This window comes from Halichondria panicea, chromosome 10, assembly GCF_963675165.1.
Source record: "Halichondria panicea chromosome 10, odHalPani1.1, whole genome shotgun sequence".
In the NCBI taxonomy this organism is placed as follows: Eukaryota; Metazoa; Porifera; class Demospongiae; order Suberitida; family Halichondriidae; genus Halichondria; species Halichondria panicea.
This window is the reverse complement of record NC_087386.1, coordinates 5,846,968-5,865,498: the sequence shown is the minus strand read 5'-3', so window position 1 is coordinate 5,865,498 and position 18,531 is coordinate 5,846,968. Positions and strand designations below refer to the sequence as shown.

The following is an 18,531-nucleotide window of genomic DNA, read 5'->3' as shown; positions in this document are numbered from 1 at the left end:
AGCTAGCTAGCTGCATATATCTGTGGATTTTATCATTTCAGTCTGTTATTATTGTGTACAGAATTGCACCTTATTATCTCAGTTACCCCACCACTAGATACCTCACACACACACACCTTGAGTATCAGAGTGTACTAATCCCGTCCCTCTCTCTCACAGATTGTTTCGTTCTCCTACTTTCTTTGTGATTGCCGGAGGAGTGACTGACAGTGACTGTGTGTACTCTGTCCTGCCCCTCTACCATTCCCACGGCCTCGCACACGGTGGAGGGCCTATGATCTACACAGGAGCCATTCTCGTCATTAGGAAGAAGTTCTCTGCCAAACACTTTTGGACCGATAGTGCAAAGTACAACTGCACTGTGAGTTGGCTAATTGACTGGGGCTGACCCACTTACATTAATGTCTTAGATAGACAGTACGTGTTGTTATGATTTCAGCTATTCTTGCCTTTGCTTTCACTACACAACTTGAGCTATGTATCACTGTGTACGGGTGACATCACTTCATTTATATCCACTTACTCCCCCACTGTGCAGATGGTGTGCACGATTGGGGAGTTGAATCGCTACGTGTTGGCCCAACCCCCTGGCTGTATCCGAACCATGACCCTTTCGAGGAGCATGACGAGAGGTTTGTCCATGTTGCCCTGCTGAGACAGGAAGGTCTGGAGGCGGCCAGGCGTTCAGGGGCAGACTACCTCTTTGTGAGTTATCAGTGTCGCCATCTCTAGCCTCGTTCCTGGCCCATCTATTGTAACGACCTATAGTGCATCCAGCTTAGAGAGTAGATTACCACAAATTTGTGAGTAGCTGTACTTAAATGTAAATATCTTTTGATCGGAACATTTCTAAGAAATGGTGTTGATACCAATGTGTAGGTGAATGACCATGAAAACAGTAATCTTGTACAGCTAAGGTCCTAGACTTCCTCACATAGTTGTTTAATGGTTTAGGTATCCTGACTATCCCTTTATGGGTGTTACATTATGTTCATAGTGTTTATAATTCATGATTTACTGGTTTTCAGGTACACTTTTGGTTAGAGTAATAACTTCTGACAAATTAATAGCTTAGCTTTCAAATTTTTGTAGTAAGTTAACGGATAAATGGGCTACATTTTGATACCAAGAACATCCTATATCCCATTGTTGAGATAACACTGAAAAGCTACATAATTACTATTTTCTACTGTTTTGATGACATCAGCAGCTGAAAACCACAAACCAATGCCCTTTATCAATCACTATAACAATTTGTTGTTGTTCTATTAATCACCACAAACCCACCACCTTATGTTTCCATGGAAACATTTTTGAGTATGTTGTAGCTTGGTCATTCACCTACACATTAGTATCAGCACAATTTCTTAGAAAGGTTCCAATCAAAAGAGATTTACATTTAAGTACAGCTACTCACAAATTTGTGGTAATCTACTCTCTAAGCTGGATGCACTGTGCCATTATGATACAGTGAAACCTGTCTATAGTGGTCACCCTGTAAGCAGGTCACCCTCTATAATACAGCCAGGTTAATGGGGCCCAAAGTCTCCATAGCATGTGTTTGGACCTGTGTTAGCAGACCACCTCTTTATTTCAACCACTGTTAGTCTGCCCAAGACAGTAGTAGATACAGTTTTAGTTATTGCAATTTTGGTATCCACAGTATCTAGCTCAGATTAACTATACAATTGTTGTTTATCCAGCGGCTAGACTGTGACAACTTTCTGGTGAACAACAGCTAGGACACTAGGGATTCTGATGGATCAGCAAAGGTAAGTCAGTGCATGTACAGTCCATAGGGAGGGGATAACTTGTCTATATGTACGAGGCTTGCACTGAATACATTATTTGCTGACCTGTGCACTTTATTATGGTACATGTATGTACATGTAGAACAAGTTTGAATTGTCCCCTTCCCTCCACTGTAGATCTGCCTATGCACATTCTGAACACCGAGGTGTTTGGGTTCAGAGGACTATGAGAGCCTGGACTATGAGAGCCTGGACCACGCTGCTCAGGACTTCCTCAACTTTAAGCTGGACAACCTTGGTAAGTCCTTCCCCCTTAAGGCTGCGGTGTCATCTGCTCTTTGTTAGTATAGCCAGTAGCCATCTCAGTGTGTGCTGATGTAGCTCCATTGTTGCTGTGAACACAGTGGACCACTCCCCCTATACTGCACTAGTGTGCGTGTTGTCTCCCCCCACACAGTGGACCACCCCCCCTATACTGCATTTGTGTGTGTGTATTGTCTCCCCCCACACAGTGGACCACCCCCCTATACTGCACTAGTGTGTGTGTTGTCTCCCCCCACACAGTGGACCACCCCCCTATACTGCATTAGTGTGTGTGTTGTCTCCCCCCACACAGTGGACCACCCCCCCCATACTGCATTAGTGTGCGTGTTGTCTCCCCCCCACACAGTGGACCACCCCCTATACTGCACTAGTGTGCGTGTTGTCTCCCCCCACACAGTGGACCACCCCCCTATACTGCATTAGTGTGCGTGTTGTCTCCCCCCACACAGTGGACCACCCCCCCTATACTGCACTAGTGTGCGTGTTGTCTCCCCCCACACAGTGGACCACCCCCCTGTACTGCATTAGTGTGCGTGTTGTCTCCCCCCACACAGTGGACCACCCCCCTGTACTGCATTAGTGTGCGTGTTGTCTCCTCCCACACAGTGGACCACCCCCCTGTACTGCATTAGTGTGCGTATTGTCTCCCCCCACACAGTAGACCACCCCCCTATACTGCAATAGTGTGTGTGTTGTCTCCCCCCACACAGTGGACCACCCCCCTATACTGCATTAGTGTGTGTGTTGTCTCCCCCCACACAGTGGACCACCCCCTATACTGCATTAGTGTGTGTGTGTTGTCTCCCCCCACACGGTGGACCACCCCCCTATACTGCATTAGTGTGTGTGTTGTCTCCCCCCACACAGTGGACCACCCCCCTATACTGCATTAGTGTGCGTGTTGTCTCCCCCCACACAGTGGACCACCCCCCTATACTGCACTAGTGTGCGTGTTGTCTCCCCCCACACAGTGGACCACCCCCCTACACTGCATTAGTGTGCGTGTTGTCTCCCCCCACACAGTGGACCACCCCCCTATACTGCATTAGTGTGTGTGTTGTCTCCCCCCACACAGTGGACCTAGTGTGCGTGTTGTCTCCCCCCACACAGTGGACCACCCCCCTATACTGCACTAGTGTGCGTGTTGTCTCCCCCCACACAGTGGACCATCCCCCCTATACTGCACTAGTGTGCGTGTTGTCTCCCCCCACACAGTGGACCTAGTGTGCGTGTTGTTTCCCCCCACACAGTGGACCACCCCCCTATACTGCACTAGTGTGCGTGTTGTCTCCCCCCACACAGTGGACCACCCCCCTATACTGCACTAGTGTGCGTGTTGTCTCCCCCCACACAGTGGACCACCCCCCCTATACTGCACTAGTGTGCGTGTTGTCTCCCCCACACAGTGGACCACCCCCCTATACTGCACTAGTGTGCGTGTTGTCTCCCCCCACACAGTGGACCACCCCCCTATACTGCACTAGTGTGCGTGTTGTCTCCCCCCACACAGTGGACCACCCCCCCCTATACTGCACTAGTGTGCGTGTTGTCTCCCCCCACACAGTGGACCACCCCCCTATACTGCACTAGTGTGCGTGTTGTCTCCCCCCACACAGTGGACCACCCCCCCCATACTGCATTAGTGTGCGTGTTGTCTCCCCCCACACAGTGGACCACCCCCCTATACTGCACTAGTGTGCGTGTTGTCTCCCCCCACACAGTGGACCACCCCCCCCATACTGCACTAGTGTGCGTGTTGTCTCCCCCCACACAGTGGACCACCCCCCTATACTGCACTAGTGTGCGTGTTGTCTCCCCCCACACAGTGGACCACCCCCCCTATACTGCACTAGTGTGCGTGTTGTCTCCCTTCACTGGGCCTGTGACCGTGGCAACCTGAACATGGTGAAACTACTTGTAGAGGGGAGCAGATGTTAATATTGAGGACACAGACAATCAGACACCTCTTCATTATGGTGAGAGATGGAGTATTCCTTTACAGAGGGTGCTTGTGTGTTAATACATGTTGAAGCTAGCTGTCCGTTTGTAGATCTTTGTTTGAGTCCCCTCTACGGAATAGTGAGGGAAGTCAGTTTGGCTGTGTATCTATGGTAACCTGTGAGATCTTGTATTTGCATTAATGATAGTGATCGAAGAAACATACCCTATAGCTATAGAAGTTGAGCTGGTTGATGAATTAGATTTAAATTATTCGTGGTAATAATTATTTTCTCTTTTTGATTTATTGATTTTATTTCCTCTACAGCTGTGTCATGTGATCACCATGCATGCTGTCATCTTTTATCTACTGCAAGTGGAGACATTGCAGATTCCTATAGCTACCTCAAGATGTGATTGAGAATCAAACACTTATAGCTATAGCTAGCAGACAAACTTTTTAATCGAACAATCTATTAATTTTGCATATCGCTCCCATTATTGACCAAATTTCAAGTTTTACATGATCAAAGAAAATTCAAATGTAACTGTAATAAAATGTGGTGAAACTGTAGACAAAAAAGACAAAATGATGTAGCTAGTGTAAAGCAATCTACGTATCTATCAGAGGCTAGCTGCCATGGTAACAGTACAGTTAATAAGGTACAGAGTCAGTGTAGTAGTTCACACACTTGAGTGTGTCCATTCCTCCTAGCCATATCATAGGCAGTATTCCCAGCCTGTATAGTGGGTATGTGAGCAGTTAGTGATGAAGGAAAATAAGGAATTTTAACAGTGGACAGCAATACATAACCAGTAGAACACTGTTGCCATGGAAAATTCATTAGCACAATAATTATTTGTCAAAATGGTCAGATCATTTTGTCATTGTGGTCTTGGAGGAAAAGGAATGTAATTGGTGTTGCAACAGTCAGGTCAAAGTCCAGTCCAGTCCAGTCGGCCAGTCCACTGATTAAGCCAGTTTTAAGCTTGAAAGGAAAGTTTTGAGTCAGATACAGGGGCTAGCTTGCTATAGCTTACTCTCAAGAGAACTTTTTTGAAATTCATAATGCGTTATAATAATAATTATTAGCGAGGTCTTAATTTAGCGTTAATAACAAATTCGCTAAAATTAGTACTCGTTTATAATACATACATGTACCATATAGCGGGTAATTTTTGTGGGGTAAATAATTTGTTTAGTCTCATTGCCTGCACTGCATTCATACGTTCCGGTAAGCCACGCCTACGTTAAAATTTCGTGGAGGTCAGCTAGCTTGCCCTCGAAAATTACGAATTTTTTGCCCCACGAAAATTACCGGCTATACGGTAGTAACATTAAGGTATACCTAACTACTGTACTATATACTAGAATGCATCAAACATACGCCAACTTTGCGAGGGTTGATCAATTCGCAACAATAAAATCGCAAAACCTAGGTAAATACACACGATCCTCGCCAGAACGCAATAGTGATCGCAAAGGGTCAATTTTTCGGCTGACTTGGTTAATTCGCAAAATATTCTAGTAATACGTATAGTGATTACAATCATGCAGCGTGACTCACATTAGTCTTGATGTGGACGTCAGCTTTGGCCTCCAACAACATTCTAACAACTCCACAGTGACCCTTCTGACTGGCCTTGTGCAATGCCGTCCAACCATCCTGTAAACATCCAAATATTTTTAAACAAACAAACAGCTAGTAATAATAGCTGGCAATGTGCAATGCTGTCCCTTCTCAATAAGACCAAATAATTATTAATACAGATAATTATAAGCAGTAAATCTCACCTTCTCTTGAATTTCAACTTGAGCATTCGCAGCAATTAACAATTCCACTGCCCTCACATGACCATTCTGAGCAGCTATCCACAATGCAGTGGTTCCAGTCTGTACAGAGTCAAGATAGTGTGAGCAGGTGAACCATCACTTATCACAGACCCACTCATTATACAGTATCACAAGACTATCTACACTAATGTCAGGGGATACACTAGCCAGGCCGCACTTCCTCTGAGAGCCAGATATCGGCTAACACAGGATAACAACGTGTATGATCAGTAATGATGTCACATACCGTATAGCGCGAAATTTTCGAGGCACTTATATTTCTTGGAATGGCCTCAAAACCATTTCGTTGCACAATGTTCGTGGAATGACTGCTTACAGGAAGACACGTCTTTTAATTTTTGCACGTTATAGTAATTAAAGAACAATTTTCGTGGACTTAATTTTCGTGTCGGATCGCTAACCACCGAAACTCGCGAAAATTTCGTGCTATACGGTATAGAAAGTTAGATGGAAGGTTGCCATCTGATAGCATTCTGATAGCTACCCCTAGCCTGCTATGTTAACAAAATACTCATAACCAGCAACAGTGTGGATGACAATCGTCTGAAAGGAGTGAAGGCTGACAATAGCCTATATGGACAAGCCACGCCCATCTAATACTAACTTCGATGAAAGTCTACTATACTACTGCTACTGAAAGAAAATAGCTGTACAACAAGCCTATAGCTCTGTCTCCAGCTAGCTAGCTAGCTATATATAGCTCTGTGTATGACTTTCAAATTGTATTCTTGGTCAGGATATTAAAATAGGGATTTACAGGAATAATATCCATGCGCAAACAGTAGCAGGCCTTATCATGGCTGAGGTTCAGTGACGGAAACAGTTAGATCTAGGTCTACCCTTGAACCTTAGTCAAAGTTATTGTGCATTACATTGGAATGCAATTAAAAGAGAGATCACGAGATGCGTGTCGTACCTCGGTACACCAACTACCAGTGCTATCTACACAAACATGACTAGCTCTGGTGTCTAATGGACCAAGTCAACAGAACATGGGGAGGCTCTGTGGCTAGTGGCCTCTGAGATGTGTGTACAGCTACTTACACTCACCTCTTCGGGTACATCAACATTGGCCCCAGCATTGATTAGGAGCTCCATACATTTCTGGTGACCATTGAAACTGGCTACCCAAAGAGGGGTCTCTCCTGACTGTACATAGGAGGAAAACAATGTAAACAGCATGTTGTGGGAAATGTGTACAACAAAAATAACAACAGTCAAGATAGTACAGATCCACTCATTACACAATATCACTCATACAATATCACATGACTATCTACACTAATGTCAGGGCAGAGGAGGTACGATATTGTTTTTTAATTGAATATTCCATTGTGATGACGTTTACGGGTTCAGCGACGGATCTATGTCTAAACTATACTACCCTTGAGCCTTAGTCACAGAATAACAGAGTTATTGTGGGGAACACACTACATTGAAAACCGAATAAATGAAAGCACCACAGGTGGAGGTGCCAAAGCTACATAACATAAAGCTACTAATAGCTAGCTTTTATACACACATTGATTATAATTTATATCATGATGAACATTTTTAATTTTGCTGCATGCAATCACAGGGAAACTCAAATAGTGGGTAATGATCGACCATGATTGTTTAAAAATGATCGATACCAAAAATTCAAGTCTAAAATTAATGGCTGCCATCAGTAGAGCCTTGTAGCTCTCTTCTCACTCTTGCAGCTACCAATATCTAGTGTTCTAGTGCAGAGCTAACTACTATAAGTAGAGTAGCAACACTTGGTAAACAAGTTTTGCTACGTGCTCTTCTGAAAAAGCTGCAATGGCATTCCAAGTAAGCAAAACTAAGGCATAACTCGAGAACGAAGCTTTATTTTGCAAATCCACAAATAGAAAGCCAAGAAAACATGACAAGAAGCCTATAGAAACTCTTACTTGCACTTCATTGATCATTGAGCAGCTGAAATACTCTACACAGAACAGACACACACACACACACACACTACCGTATACCTCGCTTGCACGGGGTGCTGGAGCACCCCCTTATCTCAAGCTACCTTACCTACTTGCTCCATGAAGTTCAGAGCAGCTAGCTAGAAGTCAAGCTAGTAGCTAGCTAGCCTCCTTCACCGGCCTTTGAAAGCGGGAAGTGCGGCCTGGGATCGAGGCTAGTAGCTAGCTAGCTATTAGTTACTAAGCTATATAGCTATACTAGCATAGTTACGTACACAGTACAAAGGTCAGCTAGATGAACCACATCGTAGATATCTCTTATAAAGAGCAAGCACATTGCGAATCTGCAACAAGCAAGTCTCCTCTCATTTTTGACATCAATGGTAGCCATGAACAGCTACTAAAGAGGGTAGCTAGACTATAGATTAAGTGTAATTGGATCCTAAAATAGACATGCTGTAGTTAAAACGTTCGTTTTCTTCACAGCGAAGATTGAAACCTTCCTCCGAAGTACAATGACACATGCAATGCAATGCAATATTTTTTATTGTATATTCATACCCACTTAACAGATTCTATAGATTTAAAGTATATAGCATAAAAATTTTGATACTGATCATTTTATACCAAATTTGCTCAGAATTAATCTCCGGGAATGTAGAGTGCCAAAATTTTCCTGGGGCAAGCCCCCGGACCCCCAGATTTGTAAAGCACCCCCTTACAAAAACATCTTCCTACTCCTCTGTTAGTCCACTCATACACAGAGGTAGCCTCGTTCCCAGGCCAATTCTTTTGTATGGAATGGAAGGGAGGAAAATGCGGCCTGGTGTCTACTGATAGTGCACATGCGCTTAGTTATGCTGTAAAATATGGGGAATCCCCTTCTTTTCCCCCTATCTACCATGCTGTGTTTCTATTATGTTGATCAAGAAGGCTTGCACACTAGTCTGAAGCCAGAAGAGCCTCTCGTCTACTTCACGACAGTCGTATGGTCGGAATGTCTGAGCTTGGAAGGACTGGCTATAGAGCAAGTCATTGTGCATGCTTCCTATGGTACTTCTAACTGCTGCTTAAGAAGACAACTATACGACCATCGTAGAACTAGAGACTACTGGCCTCAGACTAAGGGTACCAGCTTTCTTGGCCAACGCAATAGAGGGCATAAGCCATAGCTTCAGTATGGAAGTACGTATTACGGAACATATTCCTAGTAAACGGACTAGTTTGCAAAAGTTTTACATTAGTGCACGATTACCATGCGCACTAACACCCAAGCAATGGACACCAGGCCTTTTCCCCTTCGAAAAAAGCGGCCTAGGAACGAGACTAACACAGAGGTGACAGTACACACACTCAACCCCATGGAATCAGCAGAGTACACAAACACCACCATGCAGCGTGACTCACACTATTCTTGTTGTGAACGCCACCCTTGGCCTCCAACAACATTCTAACAACTCCACAGTGACCCTTCTGACTGGCCTTGTACAATGCTGTGACTCCATCCTGTACAGAGTCAAGATAGTACAGATCCACTCATTACACAAATAATATTATCACTCATACAATATCACATGACTATCTACACTAATGTCAGGGCAGAGGAGGTACGACACTTATTTAATTGAATCTTTATTTGTGATGACGTTTGTTTAGCTGGTAGTTAAGGTTACGGTATACTGTTCCACCCACGCTCAAATCTGCGTGGGTGTTCAATGTAGTTCAGCTAGTAAAACGGCTCTCATCTGGCAATGGTTACTCTGCGTTAATTCCAGGCACCAGGAAACCCCTCCTTACCGTATACTCTGCTGTTTCGTATTATACGGAATAAAGGGGCAGGTGACTCGAAGAGTTTTTCCCAAGAGAGTAAGTTACAACAAAGTTACGGCTATTTTTCTAGCTGTTTTTGTAGGCTAATATGGCGACTGTAGAGTAGTAACAAGGATATATTTTTTGCTGTAAGGTCTCTATGAACAAGATCTCTTCGAGTCTCCCTCCAGTAAGTCTTCAGGCATCGAATACTGGTCAGAAAGACAACCTAGAAGCTATGCAGTCAACAAAATTTGACGACAAGATACTCAGTTTTTCCAGCTGACCTCAGACCACTTCATTGGATTACAAGACATATAAACTCTGAGTTATTATTGTAGCTAGCATTGTTCCATGTTCTCTTTCCATTGATAATCGTTGCAAATTACAAAAATAACGTTGTGATGAGAAATAAATATCTTATGAATCATTCAACTGTAACCTTAACCGCGACCTTGTCACGACAAACTCTATAGGCCTGTACAACGCTTGTAACTAGCTGTTTAGCTAGCTCTGTACGTTGCTCAAGGTCTATGGCTAGCTATAGTGTTTCTCCAGCTGAGGTCCTGGTTAGAACTCGTCCAGATGTATGTGAAAGGTGCAGTGCTCTCAACATTTGTAGCAAGCATATCTCCTAACTGAATAGGGTTCACTGGGGTTCAGCGACGGAAACAGTTAGATCTATGTCTAAACTATACTACCCTTGAGCCTTAGTCACAGAATAACAGAGTTATTGTAGGGAACACACTACATTGAAAACCAATGTAAAAAAGATTGGAATGCAATTAAAAGAGAGATCACAATGCTGTTGTTACTGGCTACATGCATACAGAGCTGTCTGGTTGTCCTGTGTTATATAGACCATAAACCATAATTATAATTATGTATAACAGCAACTGGAGGGTTAGTGTAAAAGCTGGAATGCAGATATGGAACGGAACATGTAGCTGGCTGTAATCATCACATGACACCTGTTATTGGAAAGAGGATCAACAACTTACACACACTGTTGAGGTCCTGGTTAGAACTCGTCCAGATGTATGTGAAAGGTGCAGTGCTCTCAACATTTGTAGCAAGCATATCTCCTAACTGAATAGGGTTCACTGGGGTTCAGCGACGGAAACAGTTAGATCTATGTCTAAACTATACTACCCTTGAGCCTTAGTCACAGAATAACAGAGTTATTGTAGGGAACACACTACATTGAAAACCAATGTAAAAAAGATTGGAATGCAATTAAAAGAGAGATCACAATGCTGTTGTTACTGGCTACATGCATACAGAGCTGTCTGGTTGTCCTGTGTTATATAGACCATAAACCATAATTATAATTATGTATAACAGCAACTGGAGGGTTAGTGTAAAAGCTGGAATGCAGATATGGAACGGAACATGTAGCTGGCTGTAATCATCACATGACACCTGTTATTGGAAAGAGGATCAACAACTTACACACACTGTTGCACAGTGGTAGATATTGAGATAACAGTTTCATTGTTGAGAGTATAAATGTGGAATTTGCTGACTCCACAACCCAATGTGTGTGGAAATCAATGGCAAAAGGCTTGGTCAGTGTGTCTCTTCAACACACACAAATCGTTTAAAGTTTCACCGAGGGTCAAAACTTTGCAGGCATTCAGATAGAAGAAAGGTATAGCTTTGGAGTGTCCTGTATAGCTATAGACTTCACACTCCACCTTACTTTGGGCACAACATAATTACTTCGCTAAGTCTATAGACACGTATAATTATGTGTATTTGTAATGTTCAATGTTGCTACTATAATTATACTCAGTCTAATTTTTTTACATAATAGTCTTCTAAAATTAGCTTTGTGTCTATAAAAGGATTCTGTAGCAGTTTAACAAGTATTTAAGTCATACTACACTAAAAAAATACAGAGCACCATCAGCAGCTCTCTTTTTAGTCATTCCATATTCCGTTCTATTCCGCATTCCAACTTTACACTAACCCGCAACTGGACCAGCTAATCCACTACTCTAGTAAATCTCACCTTATTTTGAATGTCAACTCCAGCCTTGGCAGCAATCAATAATTCCACTGCCCTCACATGACTATTCTGAGCAGCTACCCACAATGCAGTGGTCCCATCCTGTACAGAGTCAAGATAATACAGATCCACTCATTACACAATATCACTCATACAATATCACATGACTATCTACACTAATAATTATCAGGGCAGAAGAGGTACGACACGCGTGCCTCGATTAGGCTAATTGCCTCTGCAATACCGTTGAGCGTGGGCGGATAATCGAGGCGTGGTTACACCCACGCTCAACGATTTTGCAGAGGCAATTAGCCTAATCGAGGCAGGCTATAGTCGTACTTCCTCTAATGTCAGGGCAGAGGAGGTACGACATTGTTTTTTAATTGAATATTCCATTGTGATGACGTTTACGGGTTCAGCGACATAAACAGTTAGATCTAGGTCTAAACTATACTACCATTGAGCCTTAGTCACAGAATAACAGAGTTATTTTTGGGAACACATTATATTGAAAACAACATAAAAATTGTTTGGATAGATCACGAGATGCGTGTCGTACCTCGGTACACCAACTACCAGTGCTCTCTACACAAACATGACTAGCTCTGGTGTCTAATGGACCAGGTCAACAGAACATGGGGAGGCTCTGTGGCTAGTGGCCTCTGAGATATGTGTATAGTAGCCTCGATTCCAGGCCGCATTAAATACTGCCTGGTACCTTCAGAATATGGGTAATCGTACTACGAACGTAAAACCTTAGTACCCGTAATTTAGTCCCTTTACTAAGAATATGTTCCGTAATATTTTATCTCCATACTGAGTTCCGTGAAGCTGTATCTATTGATTAAAAGGCTTGAACACTAGTTTGGAGGCTCTATCTACGTCTACGATGGTCCTATAGCCAGGTTGTCTTCGCAAGAAGCAGTCAAGAGGCACCATACACTTCCCATAGCCTGTACAGATATAAGCTAAGATATCCTGACCATACAGCCGCCATAGAGGTGGATGAGAGCCTCTTTTGGCTTCAGACTAGTGTGAAAGCCTTCTGGAACAACGCAATGGAGAGCTAAGCTGATGTACATAGATAGAAAGAAAGAAAAGAGGGGATTCCCCAGATTCTGGAGAATAAACTATCACATGCTCACTATCACCATGCAATAAGTACCAGGCTGTACTTGAATTGGCCTGGAATCGAGGCTATGTGTACAGCTACTTACACTCACCCCTTTGGGTACATCAACATTGGCCCCAGCATCAATTAGGAGCTCGATACATTTCTGGTGACCATAGAAACTGGCTGTCCAAAGAGGGGTCTGTCCCGACTGTATATAGGAGGAAAACAATGTAAACAGCATGTTGTGGGAAATGTGTTTGTACAACAAAACCAACCTTGGTCTGAGTGTTGACTGTAGCCTTGGCTGCTAAGAGGACCCTCACTATCTCATCATGTCCCTTGTCACTGGCCCAGTAAAGAGCAGTTGCATCATTCTGTAGAGACAATATCATCAACCAACGGACATATTGGCACTGTAGACAGTATTCCCCTCACCTTGTCTGCCTGGTTGGGATCAGCCCCACACTTCAGTAGCTCCAGAACCACACCCACATCACCCGTCTTACAAGCATCCAGAAATGCCTGGGAGAAAATACATTATCAGTAAAACACACCCAAAAGATGGAATGATAAAAATTGTATGTACGTGTTATATACTGTTCAAGATTCTATAGCCACACACACAGAAGTACCATACAGTCGACACTAACACTATATAAGCTGACAATGCACATTTGATACCTCCACCCACTCACTCACGTACCATCCTGGGGTGCTGTAGACACAGCTTTCTGAGTGAGACAATCACTTCGTCAATTGATGGTCTCTGTTGAGGTCGGTCATGGAGGCAGCTAACAACAAGAGGATAAAGAGCGTGTTTCTCCCCCATTTTGTCACCATGGACAGCAGTGCTTCGACGCATCAGCTCCATCTTCCCATCATCCACGTGCTTGATAACCTCAGGAGTAAAGTAAGAGACTTTAGGGAAATCACCGATAAGAGTGTGAATGATGAGATGACCGAATGAGAAGATGTCCAGCTTGGTAGTGTAGGTGGGTGGCTCCACATGACACTCGGGAGGCATGTAGGTTGGATTTCCCGGGATATTCGTCAGAACGTGAGTCAATCTCTCCAGATCCACATACCTGCAAATGAACATTAGTTTTTACATTTCTGCCTTTGTTTTCCCACATTAAGTAATTCTCATTTTGTCTCTAAAAAACAACAGTTTCCTTTGTTGCAAACAAACAAACAAACATACCTGGAGACACCCAGGTCTCCAATCTTGGCAGTGAGGTCCTCAGTGAGCAGGATGTTGGGAGCAGTGAGGTCACGATGGATGAGGGGAGGGGTCAGACAGTGGAGATAGTGAAGGCCTTTGGTTACATCATACAGGATATGGATTCTAGTGGCGATATTCGTGTCTCGATGGGTTTCAACGAAATCAGCCAAGTCAGAATGAAGCCTCTCCATTATTAGACTGATGTCGTTCTTATCGCGGCCGTAATGGACTCCAATGAAACCGACTATGTTGGGGTGATGTAAAACACTCAGAATATGACATTCATTTCTGAACTTTGTCACAATGTTCCCCCTCTGTCCAAGGGATCGCTCTTGGAGCAATATGGAGTGGAGCTTCTTAGCAATGCAGTGTCTTCCATTCACCGTCACTCTAAAGACACAGCCATAAGCCCCTGAGCCAGCTTTGTTCTCCTCTAGATTCAATCCTTCCACCTGGACCACCAGAGCATCAAGGTCACTTCTTGATCTTGTAACAAGTGGCTAAATGCAGTACGTTAGCCTGTGTAGAAAGGGTTAAAATGACCGTGAATCTCATTATAATTGCACCGTAGCTAGCCTAGGGGGCGGCTAATAATAATTATAATGTGTCGCGCAGTCCAGCGAGTCTGGAGAGTCTGGAGAGTCTTAAGAGACCTGCGAGTCTGGCAAGTCCTGAGAGTCCTGAGAGTCTGGAGAGTCTAGCGAGCCCTGAGAGTCTTGAGAGTCCTGAGAGTCTGGATGGAGTCTGGAGAGCCCTGAGAGCCCTGAGAGTCTTGCGAGTCCTGAGAGACTGGAGAGTTTGGAGAGTCTGGAGAGTCTAGCGAGCCCTGAGAGTCTGGAGAGTCCTGCGAGTCTGGCGAGTCCTGAGAGTCTGGAGTGTCTGGAGAGTCTAGCGAGCCCTGAGAGTCTTGAGAGTCCTGAGAGTCTGGATGGAGTCTGGAGAGCCCTGAGAGTCTTGAGAGTCCTGAGAGTCTAGCGAGTCCTGAGAGACTGGAGAGTCTTGAGAGTCCTGAGAGTCTAGCGAGTCCTGAGAGACTGGAGAGTCTGGAGAGTCCTGAGAGTCTGGAGAGTCTAGCGAGCCCTGAGAGTCTTGAGAGTCCTGAGAGTCTGGAGAGTCTGGAGTCTAGCGAGTCCTGAGAGTCTGGAGAGTCTTGAGAGTCCTGAGAGTCTGGAGAGTGTAGCGAGCCCTGAGAGTCTTGAGAGTCCTGAGAGTCTAGCGAGTCCTGAGAGACTGGAGAGTCTTGAGAGTCCTGAAAGTCTAGCGAGTCACGAGAGTCTGGAGAGCCTGGAGAGTCTAGGGAGTCCGGAGAGTCTGACGAGTCCTGAGAGTCTGGCGAGTCCTAAGAGTCCTGAGAGTCTGGCGAGTCCTGAGAGTCTAGCGAGTCCTGAGAGTCTGGCGAGTCCGGAGAGTCCTGAGAGTCTGGCGAGTCCTGAGAGTCTGGAGAGTCTGGAGTCTAGCGAGCCCTGAGAGTCTGGAGAGTCTTGAGAGTCCTGAGAGTCTAGCGAGTCCTGAGAGACTGGAGAGTCTGGAGAGTCCTGAGAGTTTGAGAGTCTGGAGAGTCTGGAGAGTCCAGGGAGTCCTGAGAGTCCAGGGAGTCCTGAGAGTCCTGAGAGTCTGGAGAGTCTGGAGAGTCTAGCGAGTCCGGAGAGTCTGGCGAGTCCTGAGAGTCTGGCGAGTCCTAAGAGTCTGGCGAGTCCGGAGAGTCCGGAGAGTCTGGAGAATCCGGAGAGTCTGGAGAGTCTAGCAAGTCTGGAGAGTCTAGCGAGTCCGGAGAGTCCTGAGAGTCCGGAGAGTCTAGCGAGTCCTGAGAGTCCTGAGAGTCTGGTAAGTCCTAGATAATGATGAGAGTCCAGAGAGTTTAGCGTGTTCTGAAAGTCTAGAGTCTGCTATAGTGTTCTCTATAGAGTAGAGTACTATGAATTCTAATCATGATTGTATATCACAAGCACATAATAATTTCATAATAAATGGTTTTGATCAGAAAAGATATATTATTATTTTTTTTCAGACATGTATTTACTATGTACAAAGGTTACAGAGAAAAGAGTTTTCGTTTACAGGTCTCCCACACAAAGTGTGGAGCCACAGATTGCACTTCGAACATTGAGCCCAATGAACTCGATCAGATGTACCATATTGCCTGTCATCTTCTTTGTAGCAAACAACACATACATTAATGTCCACTTTAGACAGATTTTCTTTACAGTTAGCCATAGCAGCAACTGACAGTTTAGCAATCCCTGTATGTCGCGGCCTCTTGTTCTTTATTGACTGGAATCTGATTTGAGTTTCATTAAGCGCATTAGGTGAAGAACGGCTTTTGATTGGTAAGGTGGGATGCTCTTTCCTTGTTTCATATGCCTTAAGAACATTAATACCGCTTTTGATATGCTCAGTGACACTTCGAACTGCATCATTACTGTCAGAAGATGTGAGTAGAGTGTGCAACTGGTGCAAATGATCAAATGCACTTTTCTTCAGCATATCAATTTGACCTCCAGCATTGGAGAGGATGGTACTTAAGTGTGTAGGATCATTAATGAGGGAAATAGCTTTTTGTCTCGATTCCTCAGTGCTTATTTCAGGAGAAATGTCTGAGCCTGATAAATCATCTATAGAATTAGAAATCTCTGACCTATCCGTTTTGTCTGAAGCTGTAGTTAAAGAATGACTTTCAGTGGCTGAGTCTGCATGCACTTGTTGCATTGTTCGTGGATTTGGCCAGAAAGCATGTAGCATGGATGTGTTTACATATTGTAGTATGTACAACCGAGTCAACACATGAACAATTGTACATGTGGATGCATACATCACATGCTGCGCACCTCAGTTTGCAAGAGAAAGGACAGGACTGATTCTCCAAATGAACAGTGTACATTCTTCCGGAGGTTGTCTGAGAACTTATCTTCCATTCTTTGTTTGAAATCGATTGGAGATGACAGCCTTCAGAAATCATCTTAGAACTTTCTTTGTGCCTTCGATTTATTTCATTAATACGATAAGTTGTTTTCCCTTTATGAACTTTTTGTACTTGTTCAAAGGCCTTATTACGAGCAAGCTTCAAAAGAATATGTATAAGTTGATCAAGTCGTCGATTCTTCTTTCCTTCTAGATACACAATTTTCAGTACTCGATGAAAAGATTCCAAATACATGTTTGTGTTCACAAACTTGCCTATTCTGTAACAGGTTGCCCACTCTTCCACCCTTGGCGTGTAATTTCTTTGAAAGTAAGAGCAAAATTGTGGGTGACAATTTGATAAATTTCTGCAACAAACTTCGGAATTTGTCAGGTTGCAGTTCTGTCAGTAAAGTTCTCAAATGGTGATATACGTCAATTCGATTTTCATTGAGAGGAATACGCTCCTTAAGAGCTTTTCTCCAAGCACGATCTACGTGCCAGGCACACAGCAGTTTTGTGGTGTTGATACTGCTGTACGCAGCTGTCCAAGCACTCCAGTACTGCGTCGCATCATCTGACATGAACACTTGTGTGGAAAGGGGACCAGTTCTTTTCCTTAATTCTAGGAAAAAATAGGCCAGCATACAAGTGTCTTCTCGTGTAGTTATAGCCCACGCAACTGGAATTCCTTCCCCAAAATCGTCAACTACCATAACAGTTACCAGCAGGTATTCGTAATAATTAGTTGAATGGGTGGCATCTACACAAATTACATTTCCTCCAAAAGCTTTCATCATCTCGAGCTGAAACTGGGTTTGAAGTGCCAACAAAAAATCGTTGTCTTTCACACCTTCTCTTTCACTAGACACCCCTTGCGGTTTGAAAGCAATAACTGGACAAAATTCCATGCTTTTCAGCTCTTCGACCCATGCAGCAACACTTGTGTAGTCGTTTGAGTGCTTTTGTACTCCATCCACATTGCACACTCTTTTGATATTCTGGATATCTTTTTTTGTGCTATGATGACACCGTTTCAGGCCACCTTCATCGACACTGTCTCTAATGTCATCTAGAATTCGATCTATCGTCACCCCTTGCAACAGTTTGTTGAATACAGCTAGCTTGAAGTCCTTAGGGAGTCGTAAATGCATTACATCTTCTTCTGGAGTGTGGCCATAATGCGTGGAACAAAAGTTAACCAGCACATTTCCTCCTGTGTGCTGACTTACAATTAGGTGAGCTGTACAGTAGACACCTAATTTTTCCGAGCCCTGCAACTTCGAATTTCTGAGGCCTTTTGTGGTTGATCTAGATTTTCCTGATCTGTTACAATAGTAGTACCAAGTACGTACTCCACAGCGGACACGGGATCCACACGGCTGCACATACTGTGTGCAGGTTCGAGTTTCTTCACCCTCCTTCCATCTTAAAAACTCTGAAAAGCCAGAAAACTCATGTTTCTCTGTATAAACAGTTGTTTCGTGAGCTTGTGTTAGATGTTGGATTAACTCTTGTACGAAACGAAATCTGTAAGAAAGAAACTAATAATAATGTGGAAGTTGCAGTTGCATGATCTGTGTAATCATGTGCCATTAAGTATTCAATCGATCTAACCTGGAGTCACAAGTAATACAGCAGATATATCCAATTTCTGATGTTTCTTGTGAAGAGA

At 43.9% G+C, this 18,531-nt stretch overlaps 2 protein-coding genes across 9 annotated transcripts in view; one reads left to right on the top strand and one right to left on the bottom strand.

Annotated features, from left to right (window-relative positions):
- LOC135342575 (uncharacterized) overlaps positions 1–18,531 on the bottom strand; it is a 242,336-nt gene that overhangs the window by 67,291 nt on the left and 156,514 nt on the right. The window contains exons 34-39 of the mRNA XM_064539323.1: positions 12,846–12,944; positions 11,626–11,724; positions 9,210–9,308; positions 6,919–7,017; positions 5,809–5,907; positions 5,582–5,680 (exon numbers count right to left, since the gene is read on the bottom strand). Of these exons, the coding sequence (XP_064395393.1) occupies positions 5,582–5,680; positions 5,809–5,907; positions 6,919–7,017; positions 9,210–9,308; positions 11,626–11,724; positions 12,846–12,944 (594 nt within the window). The remainder of the gene's footprint in view (positions 1–5,581; positions 5,681–5,808; positions 5,908–6,918; positions 7,018–9,209; positions 9,309–11,625; positions 11,725–12,845; positions 12,945–18,531) is intronic.
- LOC135342747 (procollagen galactosyltransferase 2-like) overlaps positions 1–18,531 on the top strand; it is a 111,912-nt gene that overhangs the window by 58,877 nt on the left and 34,504 nt on the right. For 4 of the 8 annotated variants that reach the window (XR_010396915.1, XR_010396914.1, XR_010396911.1 and 1 more), the window contains 2 exons: positions 160–361; positions 539–705. The exons of 3 other annotated variants lie outside the window; for them this stretch is intronic. Coding sequence is in view for 1 of the 5 variants with exons in the window: in XM_064539591.1 (XP_064395661.1) it covers positions 1,929–2,049 (121 nt within the window). In the remaining 4 variants the exon portion in view is untranslated. Of the gene's footprint in view, positions 1–159; positions 362–538; positions 706–1,928; positions 2,050–18,531 lie in introns of all 8 variants that reach the window. One more of the 8 variants, XM_064539591.1, reaches the window with a different exon arrangement.